This window comes from Prinia subflava, chromosome 7 (assembly GCF_021018805.1).
Source record: "Prinia subflava isolate CZ2003 ecotype Zambia chromosome 7, Cam_Psub_1.2, whole genome shotgun sequence".
Taxonomy (NCBI): domain Eukaryota; kingdom Metazoa; phylum Chordata; class Aves; order Passeriformes; family Cisticolidae; genus Prinia; species Prinia subflava.
The window spans coordinates 23095830-23117562 of record NC_086253.1 but is presented as its reverse complement, the minus strand read 5'-3'; the positions used below and the strand labels follow the sequence as shown (position 1 = coordinate 23117562).

Here is a 21733-nt window from a genome sequence, read left to right as displayed (position 1 = left end):
GACAGTGCAGGTAAGGGAATTAGCTGATAAATACACTTTCTGTATAACACCTCAAATCCATGTTGTATTGTTCATCTTGCAGCTATGAATCCGAAGGGACTGGTAAGAGTAGGGATCTTCTTCAGCTATTGCAACAAGACGCATTGTGCTGCTGTTACATGATGATCAGTTATAAAATGATAATCGTAGAAATTTTCAAAACTGGACTTCAGTGCCACTCAGAGTATTCCTGCCTGAGCTGGTCACTCTCTCTAGGTTTCAAGCAGATTAGACAAGGAAAGCAGAGTGTTTTTAGATTTCCTATATCCAAATTTGAGACTACTCAGTACAAATCCCACTCTTATAAATTCTTACAGTTCAATTAGTTTTTCAACATGATACGGGTTTTTGCGTGTTTTGTCTTTCTCTTAAAAAAAAAAAAAAAAAAAAAGAGAACAGAGAAAATATTGTGACCTCAACTGTTTTCCTGTCACACAGCCTTCTGTTCCTATTTCCCAGATAGCTGTGTGGATCTTTTGTCATGTTTAATTACTCCTTCTGTCCTCATTGCTAACGCTTCTCTTTCCTAGTAGTCTGCACCCTCTTCTTTCCTTGTGTATCACCAATTATTAATTATTGTGTTCTTTTTGGAGAGTAAGAAACATGAAGCTGGATGCTGGATGTTTGAGGTTAACTCAGCAGTGGGAGAAGGCAGCAGGTGCCCAAAGCTTGGGATGAGTAATGTTCAATCAAAGGTGGTCAAGGCCCCAATCTTACTTTTTGTTTTTTCTTATCATGGCACCATGGGATATTTTAGGGAATTATTTCAAAAATTAGTTTGATCTCATGGAAGCTGGTTTCTGACATCTGTCGCTCATTATTGAAGGAGCTCCTGTACCAGAGTGGATATTAGAAACAAGAACAATCTCCAAGTTTGAGTATTGACACAGAACTTTGATGAAAGTCAAGGCAAATGTAAAGGTAACCATAATTTTCTGCTGAAACTTGTCTTCTTTGGGCATAAGTCCTTCCAGGGTTAGACAGTCGAGAGCATGAAAACTGAATATTTTTAGAAAGAAAAGTTACTTAAAAGTGTTTAAAAGTTTCAGAAAGAGTTTTAAACTGAAAGAGAGTAGATTTAGACTAGATTTTAGGAAGAAATTCCTCACAATCAGGGTGTTGGGGCAGGTTGCCCAGAGAAGTTTTGGATGACCCATTCCCAGAGCAACCTGGTCTAGTGAAAGATGTCCCTGCCTGTGGAAGGGGATTGGAATTAGATAGTCTTTAAGGTTCTTTCCAAACCAAAACATTCTATAGTGCCATGATTACTCATGGATGGGTACACTGGAGACAACCGAGGGCTCAGAAGCTGTAAGCCAATGCACAGAACAGAGAAGAAAAGCAACAGGCTACAGCAGTGCAGGTGAACAGTTCTACCAAAAGCCTGCAGAGCAGCCTTCTGATTTAGCGTCATCTGTTGCTGAAATAAAATATTTCATGATTATCTGATTTCTCCTGTATCCAGAAAACTCCTGGTTTTGTTGCAAATGGCTAAGTAAAAAAAATAAATTTACCTGGCTATTTAAGTCAAAGGGAGTATTGGTGTTTATTAACATAAGGCTTTTGTGGTACAGAGGTCTTGTGTGTCTGGGTCACCTTCCTGTCTGATGGCTTCCTTTTCTGCAGTATAGTCCCACAGCCCGTGTCCCATGTCCTGCTGGAGTATTTCTGTCCATTGGAGCGTGGAAGGAGTTCAGCTCTCACCATTATTTTCAAGTCCCTGAGTCATCTGAGCCCTTTTTTTCTGGTAACCACCCATGATATTACGGGATGTGTGTGAACACCCCCTCCGTCCCTCCCACAGTCACAAACCTTCCTGGTTGTTCCCCTGCCCTCTGCTCAAGCTCACACACAGCCGAGCACACAAGTGTCTACATGCACCACAGTGATATCTGATGTTGTCTCGGTGGCCCCTCAGACCTTGCTGCTTATTTGTGCTGAGAGACAGAAGTGAATTTAGGCCTTGTCTTTTCTCTCCTCCCTCCCCCTTTTTACAAGGACTAATAAATAGCTGAATTCTACTTGGCTTGACTTCTGTTCTTAGGGCTTGCTTCGGTACATAACGATAATTTCCTGCTGAACTGCTTCTGCTGCACAGTGCCTGTTTCACTTCCCTTCCAAAAGAAGTGACTTCAGAGTAAATACCAGACCAGAACTGTGTGACTCCCAGCCAGGGTTAAATCTGACCACAGAGCCTTGTGATTTTACCCAGCTTCTTATTTCACCAGCGATGGCTTCCAGTTTTGAGCCCAAGTATGTTTGCTGTGAGAGCACCCAAGTTTTAGCTGCAAATTCTCAACAGTCTGCAAAGAAGAACATAACCCCAAGATAACCTGTACAAACTATCCACTTTTCTGAACTGCAAAACTGAGAGAAGGGTAATACTGCATTCAGAATGGTTTGCCCTTGCTTTTTCAGGTCCTTATTTTATTCCAAGGACTGGAAAATCACTTTGTATGTGTGAGAGAGCTCAGCATAATAATAACAGAAATGGCATGATTGTTATTATTTCTGTGCTGGAGGTGGTGCTGCCTGTGGCTCCCCACAGAAGTGTGGAGCTCTCTTCCCTCCAAAGCTTTAATAACATCAAGAGGGAAGAAGAGCAACATCTTGTTGCAGTGCTCTGTGAGTTGTGGGTTTGGTTGGAGGATTATGCTAGGGCATGTTTGCATACAGCCAAGGTGCATCATGCAGACAGCCCTGAACTAAAACACCCCAATATACTCCTCTGGCCAGAAACCCCCAAAGGATATTTGGTAGCCAAATGCTGCAGGAGCACTGGTGTGTATATACTAACATGCCAGCTGCCCTGAGGGAAGGGATAACATCAAAGAGAAACAGCCTCTGCCATCACCCACGGCGTAGCTGTGACACCCACAGCCCGGGGTGATGGGGACAGAGCCCTGGCAGCTCACGGGCCCTGGGCTGCTGCCAGGGCCAGGTGAGGGCACGCCTCCAGGCTTGTCATCCCCATCCCAAAACACAGCACTGGGAATCTCACTGCTCTCACAATAGACAGCCTTTAGGGGGGACTCAAGGAAAAGACACCAGTGGTTTTACCTCCTTCTTTTTGTCTGGGTATTGTATTTGGTGTGAGCACAGCATGGAAGAACACATGAAGTTACTTGTAGGAAAGCAAATATTACCATAAACTGGGCTGGTGCTGCTGGAGCTGTGGAAAGGCAGAGGCAAAGTGCTGAGATGGATACATGAATGAGAAGGTCTGAGAAATCAAGAATTTAAATTAAAGCCTGAATCTGAGATGTGTGTAGAGGAAGCAGCTGTTGAGAGGAGTAGGATGGTCAAACCACCAAGTAGGAAAGCAAAAGCTACAAACTGGGAGGAGCTGTTGAGGAGGCCACAGTGACAGAGGTTGCAAACAGACTGCATGGAAGTGTCACAAAGAAAGCAAGACCTTTCTGAAGAAGAAGGTTACTTCTGTGTTACAGACAGCATCTTGAGATCTTTTACATAGGGGACCACTATCAGAAATTCTCACTCTCCAAACTTCAGCTTCAACTGAGAAAAAAATCAAATGCTCTATGATTACAGACTTATTTACAGGCTCTTTGATTACTGAACTATATTCAAATGTTTAACCTGTAGTAGGAAACATTCTGTGTTAGAAAATTTAAACAAAATTTAGAGTTGAAGTAGAGGCTTTTTAATTTTTGGCAAAAGTAGCAAGTGTTCTACTTCTCCAATTACTTTTCTGATAATTAGAAATTCATTCTTGAGTAACATACTCTCACTTTTTCATAGTTTCACAATTAGAGAGGGAAGGGGGAAAAAAGTTTTGCCATAATCTCATTAATGAAATGCATTCACCAAATTTTCAACATGCAGTTTTCTTGCTGCAGTAAAGTCACCTATTGGGCAGGAATAATAAATTCTACAATAGTATTTAACATAACTGATAATACAGTAAGCCATATTCAGAAGGAAAAATTACAGTCCAGTCTCCAAAAAATGCCCCAAACCCCTTGACATTTTTATTGCAATTTTAAGACCACTTTTGGAGGACACCTTCCTTAATCAAATACTATTGCCTTTAAAGATTAGTGTTCACAGCCTAATCATGCTGTACTTAGCTTAATTTCCTTTGCTATGCACTCATTAAATTCTTTCTTTTGGTCAGAAACCCTGCCATGGCTTGGCAGAGAAACAGGAAATCTCTCCATGTTGGAGGGTTGTGACTGCTCTTTCATTTTAACACACAGACTGGAGGGTGCTGCAGCAAATTACATGGGGGTCACCCATTCATTCCTATGTAAGGAGCTCATAACCCCTAAAAACACTTTGTCAGCTGGACAACTGGGACAATAGGGAGAAAAATAATTCTTGTGTCAAAAGTGTCTCAGGTTGCCATTATATCAGTTAGATCTAATGTTTAATTTTAGGTTACCTGAAACCTCAATGCCAGCAATCCCTACAGCTGATTATTGAGCTGCTTTCATCCCATCTCAGCTTGTGATAGATTCAGCATTTGATGGTCAAGAAGAGACTTACCTGAATTGCTGCTGTCATTTGTGCTGAGAAAGTGCACTTAAGGAACAACCTGGCACCATTACCTGTTATTTGATCTGGAATCTGTGAATCAGACTAAAGCACAAATGATAAATAGTAAAGGTTTGGCACTCTTCTTTTGCTAGCAGATGAGAAATGTAAAAATGGCTTTCCTCACCAAAGTTTGGAAGTCCATTAAAAAGTTGCGAGCAGATGTGTCATGATCACCCCTACATCTGCAGGAGTATGCAGACAGATATGGTACCTTGCAGTCTCACCTGGGTCCATGGAAAGTGTCTCCTCACACAGACAATGAGCAATAAGGAGTATTTTAATTGCTGGATGAGCTACTGCCAGGCATTAGCTCTAACTAGACACTCCAAGTGCTGTCAGGCACTTCACCTTCAGCTGAACCGAGCTAAGAAGAAAGTCAAACTCTTTCCTGTCTTTGGTGTCTTCCAAGGAAACCTATTTGCATCCTGCACCAGAAAGGCATGAGCTGGCTTTCAGAGGTAAGACCCACAAGTGTATGTGACGAGTCAATGGAACAGGCAGAGCTACACTTTTAGCAGCATACCTTAAAACAGTTGACTTTACCACACTGGTGCAACCATGGCTTTTGGTAGCATACTTGTGTTCTGGACATGCAGGAGAGTGCACTCACATGTCTTTTTATTTTCTGTACTATTCATGATATTACAGAGGTGCTCATTTAGTAGTAATCTGTACTTGTTGGCAAGGAACTACTTTTGCCAGTAATGCCAATTCGCTCCTCTAAAAGGAGCAAATGGAGCATAGGTTCTCTCTGCTTGAGATGGATTGCCTGAGAACTTTATTGGCAAACTTATCAGATGAGGACACTCTGGGAATGCCTCCCTTGGGCAAATGGGTCATGACTTTAAAGAAGAGTACTGTAGAATATTTAAGAGGTTTTTGTACCACTAAATCCCTCATTATTTACTATTCTGGATTATTTTTCTTAAAGAATTTAACTGCATGTTTGCTGCTAATGCTGAACTCCCATTTTAATTCAAGTATTTTACAAAAATTTTCCTCATGATTATTTGCTCATTAATGCAGGTAAGTTCTGAAAGATTTTTTTTATTCTTGATGCATTTGCTAAAGCTGGAATCACATGCTTTTATGAACTTTTGAATTGTGATAGTTTGGAGAGAACACACTGTTAACTTGAACTTTGCAACATTTGACTGTGAGCTTTACATATTATACCAATAGTAGTTTGATGCATTGGTTTCTACCTGCAGCAAAACTCTCTTACAGAGTGGATGTGGATTTGCTTAGGCAAAACCTGTAAGATTTTTCTATACTTGAAAAAGAACACAATTAGAGACATTATTGTTTAGAAGAACAAACTGCTTTCAAAAAGCATAAGTAATATCACAGAAAAAAGGCAGCATAGTGGGTACCCAGCTCTGAATAAATCTTTTAAAAATTAATTTTTTAAGATTTTAAGAATTAAGAAGAATTCTTAATTAAGAATTGCTAAAAATCAATTAAGAATAAATTTAATTCTTTTTTAAATGAGGAATAATTATGAAAATCAATTTCTTTCACTATTTTTGAGCTCAAATATTATTTATTCTTTAAAGATTTAACTTGCAGGACTTTTAATCTACTGTTGGGGGCTTGAACTGTCCAGTTATCCTAGATGAAGATCCTCTGTGTACTCATCAATTACAGATGTTAATTGAGGTGACGGTCATGATACTAATCAGTTGCACAAATGACCTACATGGGGAAACAAATAGATGAATAATATCTCCAGATCACCACTAGTGGTAAATATTGCTCTGTTAAATATTTGCATATACATGATAGAACATTGCTTGTTTGTTTTGGGATTGTGTTTGGTTGGTTGGGTTTTTGCTTTCCAGAAGAAGAAAAAAACAAACCCAAACCAAAACTCTTGCATTTGAACAAAAGTGATTGAAGGGAGAAGCAAAGCCTTTTTTTTTTTTTTTTCCTCATCTTTTTTGCTGTTTCATGACAATGCTAGCAGGAATTACTGATTTAAAAAAAAAATAAATCTGCTGGTGTGTGCTTCCTGTTCCAGTTTGTTTAGTCACAAGTCTGAATTAGATCTGTCTGTTGGTTGGTTTCATTTACTATAAACAGGTCTTGTGCTTTGTTTCAATACATCAAAGCCCATAGCCAGGCACAGACAGGTAACGTAAAAGGGGGTAAGAAAGTTTACAGTCTTGCTTCATTGTTTCTTTAAGCGTTCCTGACAACGGTCAGAGGGATCACAGGGAGTTTAAAAGAAGGCTTGGTTGTTGGTTTTTTTATCTCTATAAACTGGTTTCTCTTTTGTTCCTTTTCTAGAAACCACATGTAACTTTAGGTCAGAAAAGTGTAAAATGTGGCACTTCTTAAACCAGTGTTACCGCTGCCTTGGGGTGACTGGATCAGGCGAAGGTGCAGGCTCCTCTCCCTGCTGTATGCTGATGCCTGCTGCTGTCCTTCACGTGAGTACCAGAGGTTTATTTTCTTTTCAAATATCCATCCACCTGAAGGAGGCAAATGGCTGAGAGGTGTATTTTCTCCTGACTGACTCTGCCCCCCGCCCCCAAAAAATCACCGGTTTAGACCTTTAGAGAGAAATGCGAATCACTCCCTCCCTCAGTATGTTTAGTAAAACTGCTCAAAAAGTTTGTTTCCTTCCAGCCCTTGCATCTCTCCAGGTTTTCTTCTCTGTTTCTTTTTTTCCTTTTTATATTTTTTCTGTTGTTGGTTTTTCGGTTTGTTTCGTTTTTTGTTTTGTTTCTGTTTTTGTTTTTGGGCTTTGGGGTTGAGGTTTTTTGTTTGTTTGAGGGGGGTTGGTGGTGGTGTTTTGGGTTGTTTTTTTTTTGGGGGGGGGGGGTTGTTTTGGGATTTTTTTAATCTGCCCTCTTAAAACAACAGGAATGCTGTCTGGTCCTCAGCCAGCCAGAACTCAGCGAGCAGGGTAAAATTTCAGTTCAGATTTACGGGAAGGTGTTGGGAGTAAAAATCTGGTTTGGTGAGTTTAAGGCAGGGAGTAGTCCAGAGACAACCTTGCTACTGTGAGTGCGGAGAGAAAGAGAGGAGGGGGGGAGGAGGATAATAAAAACCACCCAGGCTGGAGATTAGAGACCAATTTTTCCCCTGTCCGAGTTTGAGTGCGTGTTCCTGAGCTCCTGCAGCCTTATCGAGTTTGCAGGCAGAGAGCCGGGTCTGGGGGTGGAAGAGCCGCGCGGTGCGGGCAAAGAGCTCAGCACCCCGCTCAGCGCCCTGGAATGTGCGGCTTAGGCAGGGGCGACCAGGGGCTTTGGCTTAGCTGGTACTAATTGCAAGTTTTAGTGCTCAAAAACTCTCTTAAAAAAAAAAAAAAAAAAAGGCGCACAGAAGCGAAGAGCCAAGAGAAGGGGTTAAGATTGGGAGAGCTGTTGCTCCAAGCAGCAGTGCAAGGAGTTGCTCAACTCTCCTTTAGCAGCGCGGTAGGAAGGACAATGCGCTAAGGTCGCTACCCCGAAGCGCTGCCGCCGCTGCGAATGGTGCTGGGCGCTGAGGTGGGCTCCAGGTAGGTACCGCCGCTGCTCGGTTCGCTCTGCGCTTCCCCGTCCTGAGCCGCGCATTGGATTGTACCGACTCTGCTGTGATTGGGCTGACAATGTAAGAGACCAGAAGTTCAGTCAGAAAATACGTTTTAAAGTATTTTTTTACGGGGGAGAGGCCAATGGAGAGGGCTGCAGAGGTTTTCGGTGGAGTTTTGGAGACTCTTTCCAACTGACAGATTTGTGGTGATTCTGAAGAAAGGTGACAGATGAGAGGCAGAGGCAGGCACTGAACAAGGGCAGATTGAGAAGTGATTTGCAGATGTGAGAGTTTTAATTTAAAATACGTGTTTCTCCATGTCAAAGAAAAAGCACAGCGTGACTTGCCCAATGTCTTTGGAGTCAATTTCGGAAGGATTGTTCTGTTTTAGGGCTGTTTCTTCTTTTTGAACACTTACAATGCTGTAGCTTGTATAGACCACAGAGCCGTGGCACAAGTGACAGGGAGATGACAAGAGGGCTCTGAGTCTGCTGTCTGCTAATCTGTTATAGACATTAGCATAAGAATGGGATCTTATTGTGAAAAGTTTCTGAAGACCATTTAAAATACATCAGGAGGTCAAGCATCTTCATACTGAGATATGCGTGATTAGATGAGGAATATTAGGGTCTCCCTAACAATGTTAAAAGAAATAGCAGATTTCAAAATTTTTTTAGAGGTAAGGTGACACAGCTCATTTCTTCTCAGGAATTTAAAATAAAACTTTGACCCAAAGCCAATCTATTGTAACGGTTAAAGACGGGCTAGGACTTTACAGGTCGCAAAATCCCTACTACATTTTATCGGCTCAACCGGGCTGTCCTGGCAGAGGGCAGGAGCATTAGACGGGGCTGAAATGAGCAGCCTGAGGCAAACGCACGCCGAGTATCGGTGCCCTTACGTGCCTCCCGGACTTTCCAAATGATAATTTTACCAGCCTGCAGTTATCCTCTCCCGGCCCAGCCGAGCTCCGGTGCGGGAGCGGAGCCGCGGTGCTGGGCGGGCTGGCAGCGCCGGGCCCGGGGCAGAGGTCGCGCCGGTGTTAAGCGGAGCCTGGTAGACAGCTGGGAAACTGGAAGGCGGCTTGCACTGTCAGAGAGGAGGCGGAGATAACGCCAGGAATGGGCCACTGCTCGGTGTCCGGCAGGCTCGCAGCTAAAGCTAACAGACTGCTGTCTGCGAGATAAACGGAGACAAACACTCCTTTTGCGCATTCGTTCTCTCGCCCGCCACTCCCCTGCATATTCCCGTCCTGAGAGAGGTTGTTCTCCTGGCTTGTTTCAAAGCTGTGCATCCTGCCGAGAGCTGAGGGCAGCTCTTCCCACCTCGCCTCGTAGCTCGGGGAGAGCCCAGCTCCCTCCCTCTTCTGCTTTTGGGGTCTGACCTTTTTGAGACACCGGCTGCGGGCCCTAAGTGTTGTTAGGGAAATATTTGGAGTTGACTGGCATGTAAATAGGGTTGCTAATAATTTCTGAGTGTCCCTGCTGCAGCTGAGGACGCAAAGTCTTTGTTTGAAGTTTTAGAAAATAAAAGAATGCGCTGACATCAGAATAAGAGATCTTTAAAAAGTTGAAAACGTAATAAAAATATTTAATACAAGCAGTGGAGATGGTAGACCTTTCAGGGAATACTGTTTCTATGTCTTTTTGGTCTGAACCCTTGATCTTGTGTGACCCTCACCTGACTGGCTTCAGCAGAGCTATCCCTGGCACTGGGGTCTGCTTTTGCAGCTCCCCACATTTTGGAGTCTTGGATTCCTCCATATGGCAGAGCCCCCTCACCTTGCTACCACTCTGTGAAATGCTTCACCCTCTTCTGTGAAAGCTGTGAGAATATCTGACAGCTACAGAAGACCAGGGGTTGCCCTGGAGTGGTGTGAGAGTGCCTGTTGGGTTACCATAGGAGCCCACAGCACTGCCAGGGTGACAAATTCCTGCAGATGTTACACCACATTTATGGGTGAAACAAAAATGGAATCTTGCCTTTTCATTCAAATGGCCCTGATTGCTTGTGTGCAGTTTCCTGAATAAATATTGCTCTGATTTACTGAGAAATTTAGTAGGGGCAATGTGCTCTTTATGAAGAAACAATGCCAGATCCCATTCATGTTAAAAAAGAAATCTATGATGAACATAAAGGTGAATATAAAGATCAGGTTTGCTTTGTAGCAAGGAAGCAGATCTAACAGATTACCCATAAAGAGACTAACTCCATGCCTGTATATGGCATTGCCTGTATGTCATTGCTTCTTTTGTAATGAAGTTGAAATCTCCAAATCACTGATGACTTAAACCAACAAATCCTCCCTTATATTGTAGTCACTTTGAAATTTGTTTCATAAGGGGATTTTTAGGTGCAATTTTCAAGTTTGTAAAAATGGATCCCGTGAACAGGATATTTTTGTCTGCTCCCTTAACAGAGAGAAGGACTCTGACCTTTATCTTTCCAGTATGGGGCCTAAAATAATATTTCTTTCTGCTGTAGTAATTTTTTTTCAATAAAATGCTTCTGGGTACACCTAGCTCTTGCCAAGATCAGGAACATCTCAGTAGCCTTGCTGAGACAATGCAGGCTTTGTATAGCTATGGCTGGTAGGGCTTTGGTGACACGGTAAACTCAACAGAGGAAAGCAACTTTTTAGTAACTGCAAAGCTGACTACCTGATACTTGAGGGCATTTTTGTCCTTTCCAGGCTTTCATTTGCCCTGATCCCAAGTAAGATTTTATCTGAAAAGAAGAAAGAGGTTTCTGATATTTTTAAAGTGTGTTTTACAAAATATGCTTAAAATCTGGATGTTATCTTTTGCTTAGGTAGGTCATAAAGCTGAGACTGAGTCAGCACAGATGGGCTTATATTTGCCGTGAGATGGAAAGAAACTACAAAGGCATGAGAATCCTCAACCAATAATAATGTGACAACAGTAATTTTCATGTATTTCCAAAGGGGGAACAGCTTAACCAGCCACTAACAACTGAGAGGCTTTCTATCCTATTTGCCAATGTGAGAGCCATTGGGAGGTTTACTCTGGAGAAGCAACACCCCAAATGATGTAGCTCAGAGTTTGCATTCATGTTTTGGCCTTTTGAGCACCCAATGGATGGGCTGACTGTGCCTTAGAAATAAGCTGAGATAATGCTTCTGCCTTTTTGTCTTTTATCAGAGAAACTTAGTAAGCTCCACCACAAGTCAGGGTGTAGGCTGAGTTTCAGCAAGCTGAGTTCCCAGTAACATTCTAGACGTCATTAATGACTGCTGTGTCACAGACAGGGATTCCTGACCTGGGTGTTCCTGCTGTGCTGACCTGCTCACACAGGCGCAGTGGAAGGGCTGTCTCTGCCCTGTGGGGTTTATGCACGAAATAGCTGGTGAGAGGCAAAAGATGGGATAGATGCAGGTGGAGCACAAGGAAATGGTGAGGGGTCAGCTGGGTACATAGTGAGAGCAGCATGACAGCAGTTTGTACTATCTCAGTGGCAAGGGAGAAACTTTAGAAGGAATTTAGGAGAGGTGAGCAAAGTTCCTCTGCAGTTGTGACCAGGGAGGTAGTCCCAGTGAGGAATTATGGAGGAAAACAGAAGGGCATATGATGGGAAACATAAAGCAGGTGTTCATAAGCTGCAAAAGACACCTGTTTGTGCTATTGAGCTCCGCCTGCCTGAGCAAGTATTGTGTGTAAGGACACCTTTTATTTTATTTGTTAGAAGATGGAAAGAGGATCACCAGGAGCACAGAAAATGAGTGGCACATTCAAAGCTATGAAAATTACTCTTGAAGAAATATTTGGAAGATGAAACAGGAGGTCAAGATTGTGGGCCAACAGTGGATCAAATTATGAAAGAGCAAAAAGAAATGTCACCATTAATGAGCTAATGCGAGGGTGAGACTCCAGGGAAGTATTTAAGTTTTGAGGGCAGATAGAATAGCTGATGTCTTTGACATACGTGCAGAAAGAATCAAGAGGTCTTAGCTGTATCTTGAAAGAAAGGCTGCCCGAATAAAAATTGTGCCCTGCCTGCAAATAGAGCAGTAATAGTCACTGTGGAAAGGAGAGAAAAGAGACTTTGGGTATTCCTTGAGAGAGGGGCTGTACTGGAGACTCTGCTTTATCCACATACGGCTGGAAGTGATGGCTGGGCTTTCAGCAGACAGTCTTGCAACCTTTCTAGCAGAAGAAACAACTGACAGGTGTTGGTTGGGCTGGATATTATGGGGAAAAAATTGAAGGAAATTGAAATGTAGGGAGAATTTTGCAATTTAACTTGGTATAGAGATAAGGGCTAAAAGCAAAAGAGAAGCCATGAGAGTTGATGGAGCAGAAATTGCAAAAAGGCTGTATGGTGGACATAATGGAGGAGGAGGCTAATGGATGGTGCTGAATGGGACCACTTGTAATTAAGTGGAAGAAAAACTCAGCAGTAGATGGCCTCTGGACAGTGCATGCCAAATAAACAGTCTTTTTTAATGAGAAAAAGCAAAGGATAGGGGCAGCAGAGGAACAGAATTAGTAAAATGGACCCAGTGTGACAAAGAGGATGATATGGGTCATCAGCATAAATCAGCAACAATAAGAGAAAAATGGGGAATCAAAACCCAAGGAGGAAGGTGATGGACTTGAACTTGCAGGAGAGGCATTTGCAGGGCTGGGAAGAGAAGGGAAGGGAGAAAATGAGAAATGAGCAATCCTTGAAAAGAGGACAAGGAAGAGGAGGAGGAGGAGGAGGAAGAAGAAGGAGATGGGATGAAAAGGTCAGCTCACTGAGTCTGATCCCAGTCAGGGAAAAGCTGAGACAGAGATGCTTCATTATGGTTTGAAAGCTGCACTCAAGGTTTCAGGACCTGTAAGGGTGAAATTATGAAGAGACTATGGCTAACAGGTCTTTAAAGCTGGAAGATGTGCTGGGGTGACAAACAGAGGGGTATGAGGTCTGAGCAGTATGCAGGGTGCAACTTTGGGAGCTCTTATGGCTGGGCAGGGAGGAAGAGCCAGAGTGGGTAAAAAACATGAAGAGCCAGGAGGGAAGATAGAGTCAAACACGATCATGCACGCAGCAACATGTCCTCTAGATGCTTTTGAACAAAAGAGCACGTTCAACTCACCTCAATTAAATATTAACATTGTTACCATAACTTAAGGCCATGTTTCTGGCAGTAAAATTTCTGTTGACTGTGTATGTGGAAATTTCACCACAGTTCACACACTACTAGCCACATCCTAATGTGAGTTTTAGTCCTCACATGAAGCATTTCACTGCTATTAGCATTTTCATTAAAGGTAGCACTAATACGGTACCTGAAGCTCACAGGAACATCGTCACACGTAAAGCTGCAAGCAGATCTAGACTTAAATGGTGACTGTATTCAAACTTTTGGGACTGCAGTATAGTCTGTGGCTCTTGAAGATGTATTCGCCTTTGGCTTCTTGGCCTATGAAGCAGGCAAGAAAAGACACAACGTATCTGACTTACTGAGTGCACACATTCAATCAATGTGGAGGTGCCTCTGGTTGGATCAGGGAGATCTGAATGTGCTTGTTGTTGCTGCCATTTGTGGTGTCTTAGTCAGTGTTTACAAAGTAAGTGGTATGAGCAGATGCTACTGCCAAAGTTGTCTGTCCACCCTGAGCACCCGGGTCAAGGGTGGCTGCAGATGACCCCAGCGGCGCTGCACAACCCCAGGGCCCAGAAGCAAGCTTCAACCTGGGCAGGGCTCAAACAGGCCACAGCTGTCCTGCACGGGAGGAAAAAAAGTGATTTTCATAGAGGATAATTGTATTGAGTAACAATAAACAAAAAAGCTTTTACGTGCTTCTTCCACATACTGAAGTCCCAAGTCTCAACTTACCTATGTGAGTCACAGGTCAGACTGTATGTGTGCAGAATAAATCTTCCCAAGAGCCACAGGGGTGGCAGGAGGTATCTGGGATGTCAGCACAGTGGCCTGCCTCCTGCAGTGTGTGATCAGTGGAACAGGGTCTGAGACAGGCAGCAGCTCCTGCCTGTCACACCTGTGTCTGTACTGCTCTGCTCCTCTCTGCCTTGCCAGCCAGGAGCCCTCTCTGGTATTTTAAGGTCTGTTCTCTGGCCTGTGTTTTACCACAGGTGTTTGCAGGTCCTTGCTGGAGGTGCTGGGAAGATATCTTCCCATGGTCACACTTTATTTCTCTTGGAAAGCTCTGGTTTTCTGCAGGGACCTTTCTGCAAGCTTACGTTTTTGGTAAGCCGCAAGACTGACTGGCAAACAATTTTAGTTTTTCATGTTTGCTAACATTATGAGTCTAAGTAAGAAAATTCCTATGCAAATTCCTGCACAAATTCCTGGCCATTCCCATGGCCACCTGCCTCGGGGAAAGTTTATCAGGTACACTGTCTGGTTGATATACAGGGCACTGTATAAAACCTACAACTGAAGAATGTGGAATGGACTGCCAGAAGCCCTGAGTAAATAAATCAAGTATTGCTAAATTGAAGGCACTGGTGGCCTTGTCTGTTGGCTTTCACATCAGAATGAGAAAAGCCCAGGGCAAGCATTTTGCTTACAGAAGAGTTTCAGGGCTTTTTTCCCCTCCTCTATCTAGAGCACTATCTAGAGTTTCAACAGTGGCTCTTTGATTCCTGTCATCTCCCAAAGACGGGTTTGTGGTGGTGTGCCAGTGGGAAGAGAAGCACTGTTAAAAACATCAGGGAGTTGGGAGGTGTTACCGGTGACCCTGCTAGTCCCCAGGCTGTGGGATTGCTGAGAGCAGGTTGTGGTGTCCATCCCATTGGCCTTCACCAAGGAGACTGAAATCTGAGTCAAATCCTAGCATTTCCATCTGTAGATCACTGAGGTTTTGATTTGTTTGTTTTTAAAAGGAAAATTATGCATATATACAAACAGCATGTGCACTATAGGTATCAACACAAATCAGTCTCAGTGCTGGATTTTTATTTCCTAAAGCACTGTCAGTTACCATCTTTATTTCTGTTTTAGGGAGATGATCTTATGGCATCATTTTACCCACTGTGTTACAATTTTTTCTCTCCTCCTGCATACCAGAAATACACTCTTGAGGAGTGCCAGCAAGAGACGAGCTGTTAAAGAATATACTACATATATAAAAGAGGTGAAGCATGAAGCATCTCTGCCTCTGTATTTTCCAACAGATACAACAGGGTTTTTTCTAAATAAATAAGTTGTGTAAAAAATACAGGTCGTCCGAAGGAAATTTAAGCAAAAGAGCTGACAGTGAGGTCTACTTACCAATGGACAGTGTAAGAAATGTAATTTTAGGGAAAATGCCATGTTTCTGTAAGCCTAGAAGGTTAAGTTTTCAATAAAGCTTCATACTGGTAATAGTGAATATCAGTTAAAGACCTCAACTCTCAGTGCATGCTGCCCCAGTACACAAGACATGGACTGAACAGGGGGTTTGTAAGCTGGGGTGTAAGTTTATGGTGTCTTTGGGCACACCTTCATGTTTTTAATACACAGGCAACTGTATGTGCTCTTTTCTGTCATACTCCAAAATAATCAAAAAGGGTCCTGCTGCAGTTTGGGAGCTGCAATTGTGTTACCACAGGGTGGATACTAGGTTGTCTGTCCCCTGTGCCCTAGGAGTAGCCCAAATGGGTTGGACAAACCTTTTGCAGAGCTGAGGCTGGTGCAAAGAGGATTAGATAAGCTTGCTAGTTGCTGTTGTTGTTATACAAGTTTCTTTCTTGTAGTTCTTGGAGTTCTGTGTTCAAAACTGGCTCACTGCTTGCCCATCTTCAGAGGTCCACCTTTGCCTTCTGTCACTGGTGCCAGTTTCTGGGGTGTCCATGCTCTCTGCATGCTGTGTCTGTGTCAGTCAGTGAGTCTGGCACTGTGGCCAGGGATCCTGGCACAGGATACCTGCTCTGAACTGGCTTGTGTGTGCCCTGGTGCTCCACACACCACCCACTCTGCATCCTCACAAACACTAGACAGCTGGGTGCAGAGATGTTGGAAGCATGGAAAAGCAAAAGGGGTGAACCTCCTTCTGGCTAACATCAGATTTGAATGACAGGCAAGGTGGATGAACCAGACTTTCTTTTTCACTGCATTTCTACATGGTTTGAATGTAGGTTTCAGCCACAATACCAAGACACAGAAAGGGCTTAGCTTCTGCCTGAGCTCTGAGGAGGGGACACTGCTTTTGTGTCTTCTAAATCAAGCACTGTAACATGAAGAGTGTGAGATGAACATGATTTTGTTGGTCCTTCTGTAGATCCAAACCACTTATATCACATTTCCTCTTCATCTAATCTTATCTGTTTTGTGTTGCAATTCTTGCTGTGCTTCCCTATTTCCAAACCAAAGCACAATCTTTCTGAAAAAAAAATCTGAAAGCTGATGCCATTTTGAAACGTGGCCTTTTTCAAACAAAGAACATCAGGTGGTGGTGAACACGTTGGTTTGTTAATCCCTACCTGGAAAGTAACCGGTGCCAAAATCATTGCATTCTTAAAGCTCCTCCAAATGTCAATCACTATTAAATAAAGGTTTCTTCTGAGTTCACATGTACTATTGTATGCATGTGCAACAGGGTGTAGAACAAGCCGGGTAAGAAGCAAAAGGTCTACAAATGACTGGTTTTGCAGGAAAAGCACCAGTATAAAGCTTAGGAAACCCGGGTTCATGTCCCTGCCTTGCCATAGAAAATGGCATGCATGTGTTAACAACGGTACAGTCAAGCAGGTTTGTGGATATCTGTTTTGTGGTTACTGGTCTCTGCTGGTATAGTTGAACATCCCACTGGGTTGTGAGGTCTACTATGGCAAATCTGTGAGGAACTTCAGCAAATCTCAGGGATTTTTCTGTGTTTGGCTTATGCCTCCATTTGGATAGGGTTGGGCCGTTGTGCCATGGGAGTCCTGGGGAAGGATGAGGGAAGGTGCCCATCACAGCTGGACACCAAACCTGAACCTCTGGCAGCCCCTGGGCTCCCTGCCTCAGCTCTCCTTCCTTCAGTCCCACAGCCCTGGGGTGAGGGGGACTCTCTGAAGCACTGCATTGGCACAAGCTGTCAAGGGATGGGGAGGGGGCCCTGCCAGCAGGCCTCATTTCATGATCCAGCTGTGTCCCTGTGAAGTGAGAGCAAGGTCCTGCTGACAAGGCAGTGAGCAGCACTGGCTCTGAAACTCCAGTGACAGCAGAGAGCCTGGAGTCCCCAGGATGCTGGTGGGACAAGTCCCAGGTTTCTGCTTCAGATCACTGGTTTTGGAAAAGCAGTTTGAAATGTCCTGCTAAAGTGCCTGTAGCTTTAGTGTTGATAAATAGATATAACTGTTGCAACCCACTCCAGAAAGAAGTGTCCACACAACCTACAGAGATCTGGGTCTGTAATTGCTCCAAGTGCATGACATTTTACATTGAAAAGTTTCCATTGTTCAAGCAGATGTAAAAGGAAGAAGACAGAGCAACTCTGGGTAATAAGGATGTCCTGCATTTTCTATTAGGAGACTATTTTTTATTTCCTCATAATTTTGCAAAGCTTTCATTACATGGCAAGATGCCTGAGGCCTGGGAATTTTTCTGCATTTACCTGTATACAGGCCCAAGAGTCACTTAGCCTAAAAGTATTTGACAATTTCTGGAAATCAAAGCTAGAGAATTTGCTTTTTTTCAAACTTTTGCAACTTATTCCTAAGGTTTCCTAAGTACTTGACCTCAAGCAGGGAAGTGTCTCTTGTGCAGAGGTCAAAGCAGAATATAAACCTTTGAAAACAGTTTCCATGTGTTTAGTGGAAACTTCAGCTTTTAACTTCCAAGTTCCCAAACCCACTGTTGACACTGCCCATGCTCTGAGAAAAACTTTGAGTCCAAGTTCTAGCATGAGCCTGCTGGGCTCTCTGCCCTGAGTTCAAGAGCAGTCTATAGGGCATCTAAAGATAAAGAAAGCAAAGAAACAGGTACTGGGGCATGGGGCTCCTGAAGAACAGGCTGAACCTAGTGGGAAGGGAAGGGAAGGGAAGGGAAGGGAAGGGAAGGGAAGGGAAGGGAAGGGAAGGGAAGGGAAGGGAAGGGAAGGGAAGGGAAGGGAAGGGAAGGGAAGGGAAGGGAAGGGAAGGGAAGGGAAGGGAAGGGAAGGGAAGGGAAGGGAAGGGAAGGGAAGGGAAGGGAAGGGAAGGGAAGGGAAGGGAAGGGAAGGGAAGGGAAGGGAAGGGAAGGGAAGGGAAGGGAAGGGAAGGGAAGGGAAGGGAGACAAAGAGGCAGGAGAGGGAAGACCACCATCTGCCTTGAAGAGCTGATGAAGAGTCAGAAGGCTGATGGAAAAAGGGATGTGATAACTCAGAGATGACTGAGAAGTGGTGCTTGGGCAGGGAGATAGCACATTTTGGAGCAAGGTCTGACATGGGGGGCTGCACTCAGAGCCTGCCACGCAGGGGTTCTAGGGCTAGAGACTGACAGGAGGAAGGAAATGTGGGAGTTTGAGGCATTGCTACTGGACAAGGGCAGGAAGAAAGGGCAAGTCATCCAAGGAGACTGCAGCAGCCCAAGCCAGAGCACTTCAGGATGTGAATCCAAGGGTTTTCACCACTCCAACTTTTCCTCAAGAAGCTATAAGAAGTCCCCCATTCCTGCCTCTTCTCTCCTTCTCTGCTGCTGCCCTGCCTTTGTCATTTACTGTTCCTTTGTGAAACAGAAGTCCAAGCAGTAAATATCATGTGCTACCCCTCTGGTGACACACGCATCAGTAGGATGGCTCATGATGGAATTTGGGGTTGGGTTTCAGTTTGCTTAAAAAAAAATGCAGGGAAGCTTAGGAAACTGTGCACAGATATATCCTACTCATAAAAAATATGAAGTGCCAGATTTATAGTCTGCACAATCCTAGTTTGCCTTCTGTTATATATATTATTATAGTATGATCCTGGTTTTTTGACACATTCAGTGCTGATGAGGTTTTTTGAAGGGACCTTGCTGTATGCCATCCATAAAAATGAGGGTGGACAAGGAACTTTAAATACTTAATTTTTTTTTCTCCTGCCATTCAGGATGTAAATGGTTCATGCTCTTGAATTCCTTTGCTCTGAAGAGAGATTTATTACTCTTTGGCTTTTTAGTGGTGCTCATTGCTATAACATTTAAATACTTACAAACAGAAATGAGATAATCTGCATAACAACCATTTGATATTTATTTACTAAAAAATAGGGACACGGGATATCAATTAAGAACTTTGCCATAGTTTTGATTATATGTTTAGGATGCCAGGGCCAAGCACAGGTGAATTTGCTTAGTTAAAGGTCATTTTCACTGAACAGTGGACTTAAGGGTAAACAAACTCTAGCTACAGGCTTATATCAAGCTAAGAGGTTATTTTGGGTGATCAGAAATACATGTACACAAATAAGTTGAAGTGCTGTTTCCATGTTTTCAAAATTACGCAATCACTTCTCTTTTTTTGCTTTAGAGTGATGTTTCTTTTAGAAAATATTACCAAATTTAACAATAGAAATGGGGTAAAGAATTCAGAAATTAAATGTTTGCCTTGAGGCAAAACAAATTGTCTTCTTTTCTTGTTTTATTTGTACTTCAGCTACTAGTGTAAGTCAGTCATCCTGCTCTCCTCATGACTCTACTTCCCAGAAAACTTAGTTTTACTTAAGATCCACATTTTCAAAATACATTTCCCAAGCAGTTTCCATGCAGCTCCAAGTGCTCGTTGCTCCTGCAAGCAAATTTCAGTCCAGAAAATGTTCCCATCTGAAAACAAGGAACATGCCACTGGTCACCATCTGTACCAAGCCTGGTTTAAACGACTTAGCCAGTGATACACAGGATCCATGTGCAAACCAAAGGCAGAAACCTGTAATCAAGAGCCTCTTGATTTGCCTTAGCTGTGGGTTCCCCTTTCCCCTAGTGCATCAGGTGCTCACCTCGTTGTCTCTGGCAGAATGGTGGGGACAGCAGCCACTGCTGGTGTCTGAGCCCAGCTTCTCTGCAGGAGCAAGGCCCCCTCTCTACTGCACGGCGAGTGTGGGAGGCCATTGTCTCCCGTGAGGGTCCAGAGCAGTATGAGATCAAACTTGCTGCACTCACGTTCCAAACATGAGGTACTCCAGGGGAGCAGCACGTTGCACCACTCACTCCCACATGCACACGTCTGCAAGATCCACCCAGGCCCAGGCTGGCACCTTCACTTGGTGAAACATGGGAGTGAGGGCAGTGGTACCACTTGTCAGGTTGGAGGGTGCCAAGGAAAGCCCTGAGATGCTTTTGTCCCTCCCGGGCTGCAGACCTGTGTTAGGGTACACCAGAAATAAGTGGCTGGGGTGAGGAGCTGCCAGCCCCTTGCCACTGCATAGTCTGGGATCTTTCGGGCCAAGAGGAGAACTCACAAGTAGAGGCATCCTCATCACCCACAGCTGGTTAGGTATTGGGCTGGGAAGGGGGATCCTAGGTTGTCATTCCTGTGCCATGGCCCTTTCCTCTGTTTTATCCCCATCCCTGCACATTCATGAGGTGAAAGAGGGAGGAACGAACTGTGGGTTCTCAGGGGTGGGAGTCACTCACAGTCTGAACTGTGCTGGCCTAGGGGCTGGTTTGAGGATGCAGTGGTCCCACATGCATCCCTGCTGGTCAGCTGGAGATCTGGTGAGACTGGCCAAGCAGGACAGGTGACCAAAACCTTGCAGGAAGAGCCTTTTTCACTGACAGCATTGCAGCTGAATAAACAGCTGAAAACATAAATGAGGCTGGTGTCCTCTCATGGTAAGAAAAGATAGGGGGTAAAGAAGCAAAACATTATGGAAGATAAATAGTGAGGAGCATGCTGAGGACTGGGATATTACCCATGCTAAGTGTACTAGGGTTAGACATTTCCTTGCTTAGGGAATATGTTCAGTGTGGTTCTGGCCACCACAGTGCACCTCTTCTAGAGACCTGTTTATTAAAGTGGACTGTAAAGTGGCAGAAGTCAAATGTAGCATTTCACTCTGTGCTGTTGGGGTGTTTTACTCTCTTTTTCCTGATGGATGAGAGTTACAAGTGATAGCTGCCTGGAGTTAAGCTGTTTTCAGGAACAGGAGGAACCAGAGATTGGTCAGAGGCTGAGATGATGGGACTGTGGACTCAGGGTTGCCCACCACACAGGGCTGTGTTTCTGCTTTGCACTTCACCTTCAGGCAGCCTAGGCCTGAGGCACAGCTGTACAATGGAACTGCTTTCCCTCCCATCAAACCATCCCAAAAGCAACTGTGACTCAAGAAAGGTGCAGGTTCAGAGGATGAATGTGTTACATTTCCTAGCCAGTGCATACTGGCAAAGCTTTGGTTCTTTTAAAGCAGAAATGGACAACTGAGAAACACTTGTTGCACTGGGTACCAGAGATACCAGAGGGAAGGCATCTCCTGGTCAACCAGCTTGAAATCCAGAGTCAGAAATGAAGCACGCAGAGCAACCTCCCTCATTCATAGCAAATGGCTGAAGGACAAAAACTCCTGTCCTGGGTGAGCTGCAACACATCAGATCGTGCTACAGCCTTCGTTGAGCAAACCTGAGGTGTGAACATGTTTGTGGAAACTAATGGGTGAATGATTCATGAAGATAGAAAAGGACTTCCCAAGCAAATAGAAGAGTATGTACCTCTAATAGGGGACAAAAAAATTA

The 21733-nt window shown here is 43.9% G+C and overlaps 1 protein-coding gene across 3 annotated transcripts in view; it reads left to right on the top strand.

Moving 5' to 3' along the window:
* Positions 1-6592: 6592 nt before the first annotated feature.
* RBM47 (RNA binding motif protein 47) overlaps positions 6593-21733 on the top strand; it is a 78059-nt gene continuing 62918 nt past the window's right edge. The window contains exons 1-2 of one of the 3 annotated variants that reach the window (XM_063401820.1): positions 6593-6731; positions 6889-7031. Coding sequence is in view for 1 of the 3 variants with exons in the window: in XM_063401817.1 (XP_063257887.1) it covers positions 8076-8104 (29 nt within the window). In the remaining 2 variants the exon portion in view is untranslated. Of the gene's footprint in view, positions 6732-6792; positions 7032-7526; positions 8105-21733 lie in introns of those variants that run through there. The other 2 variants (XM_063401819.1, XM_063401817.1) reach the window with 2 other exon arrangements.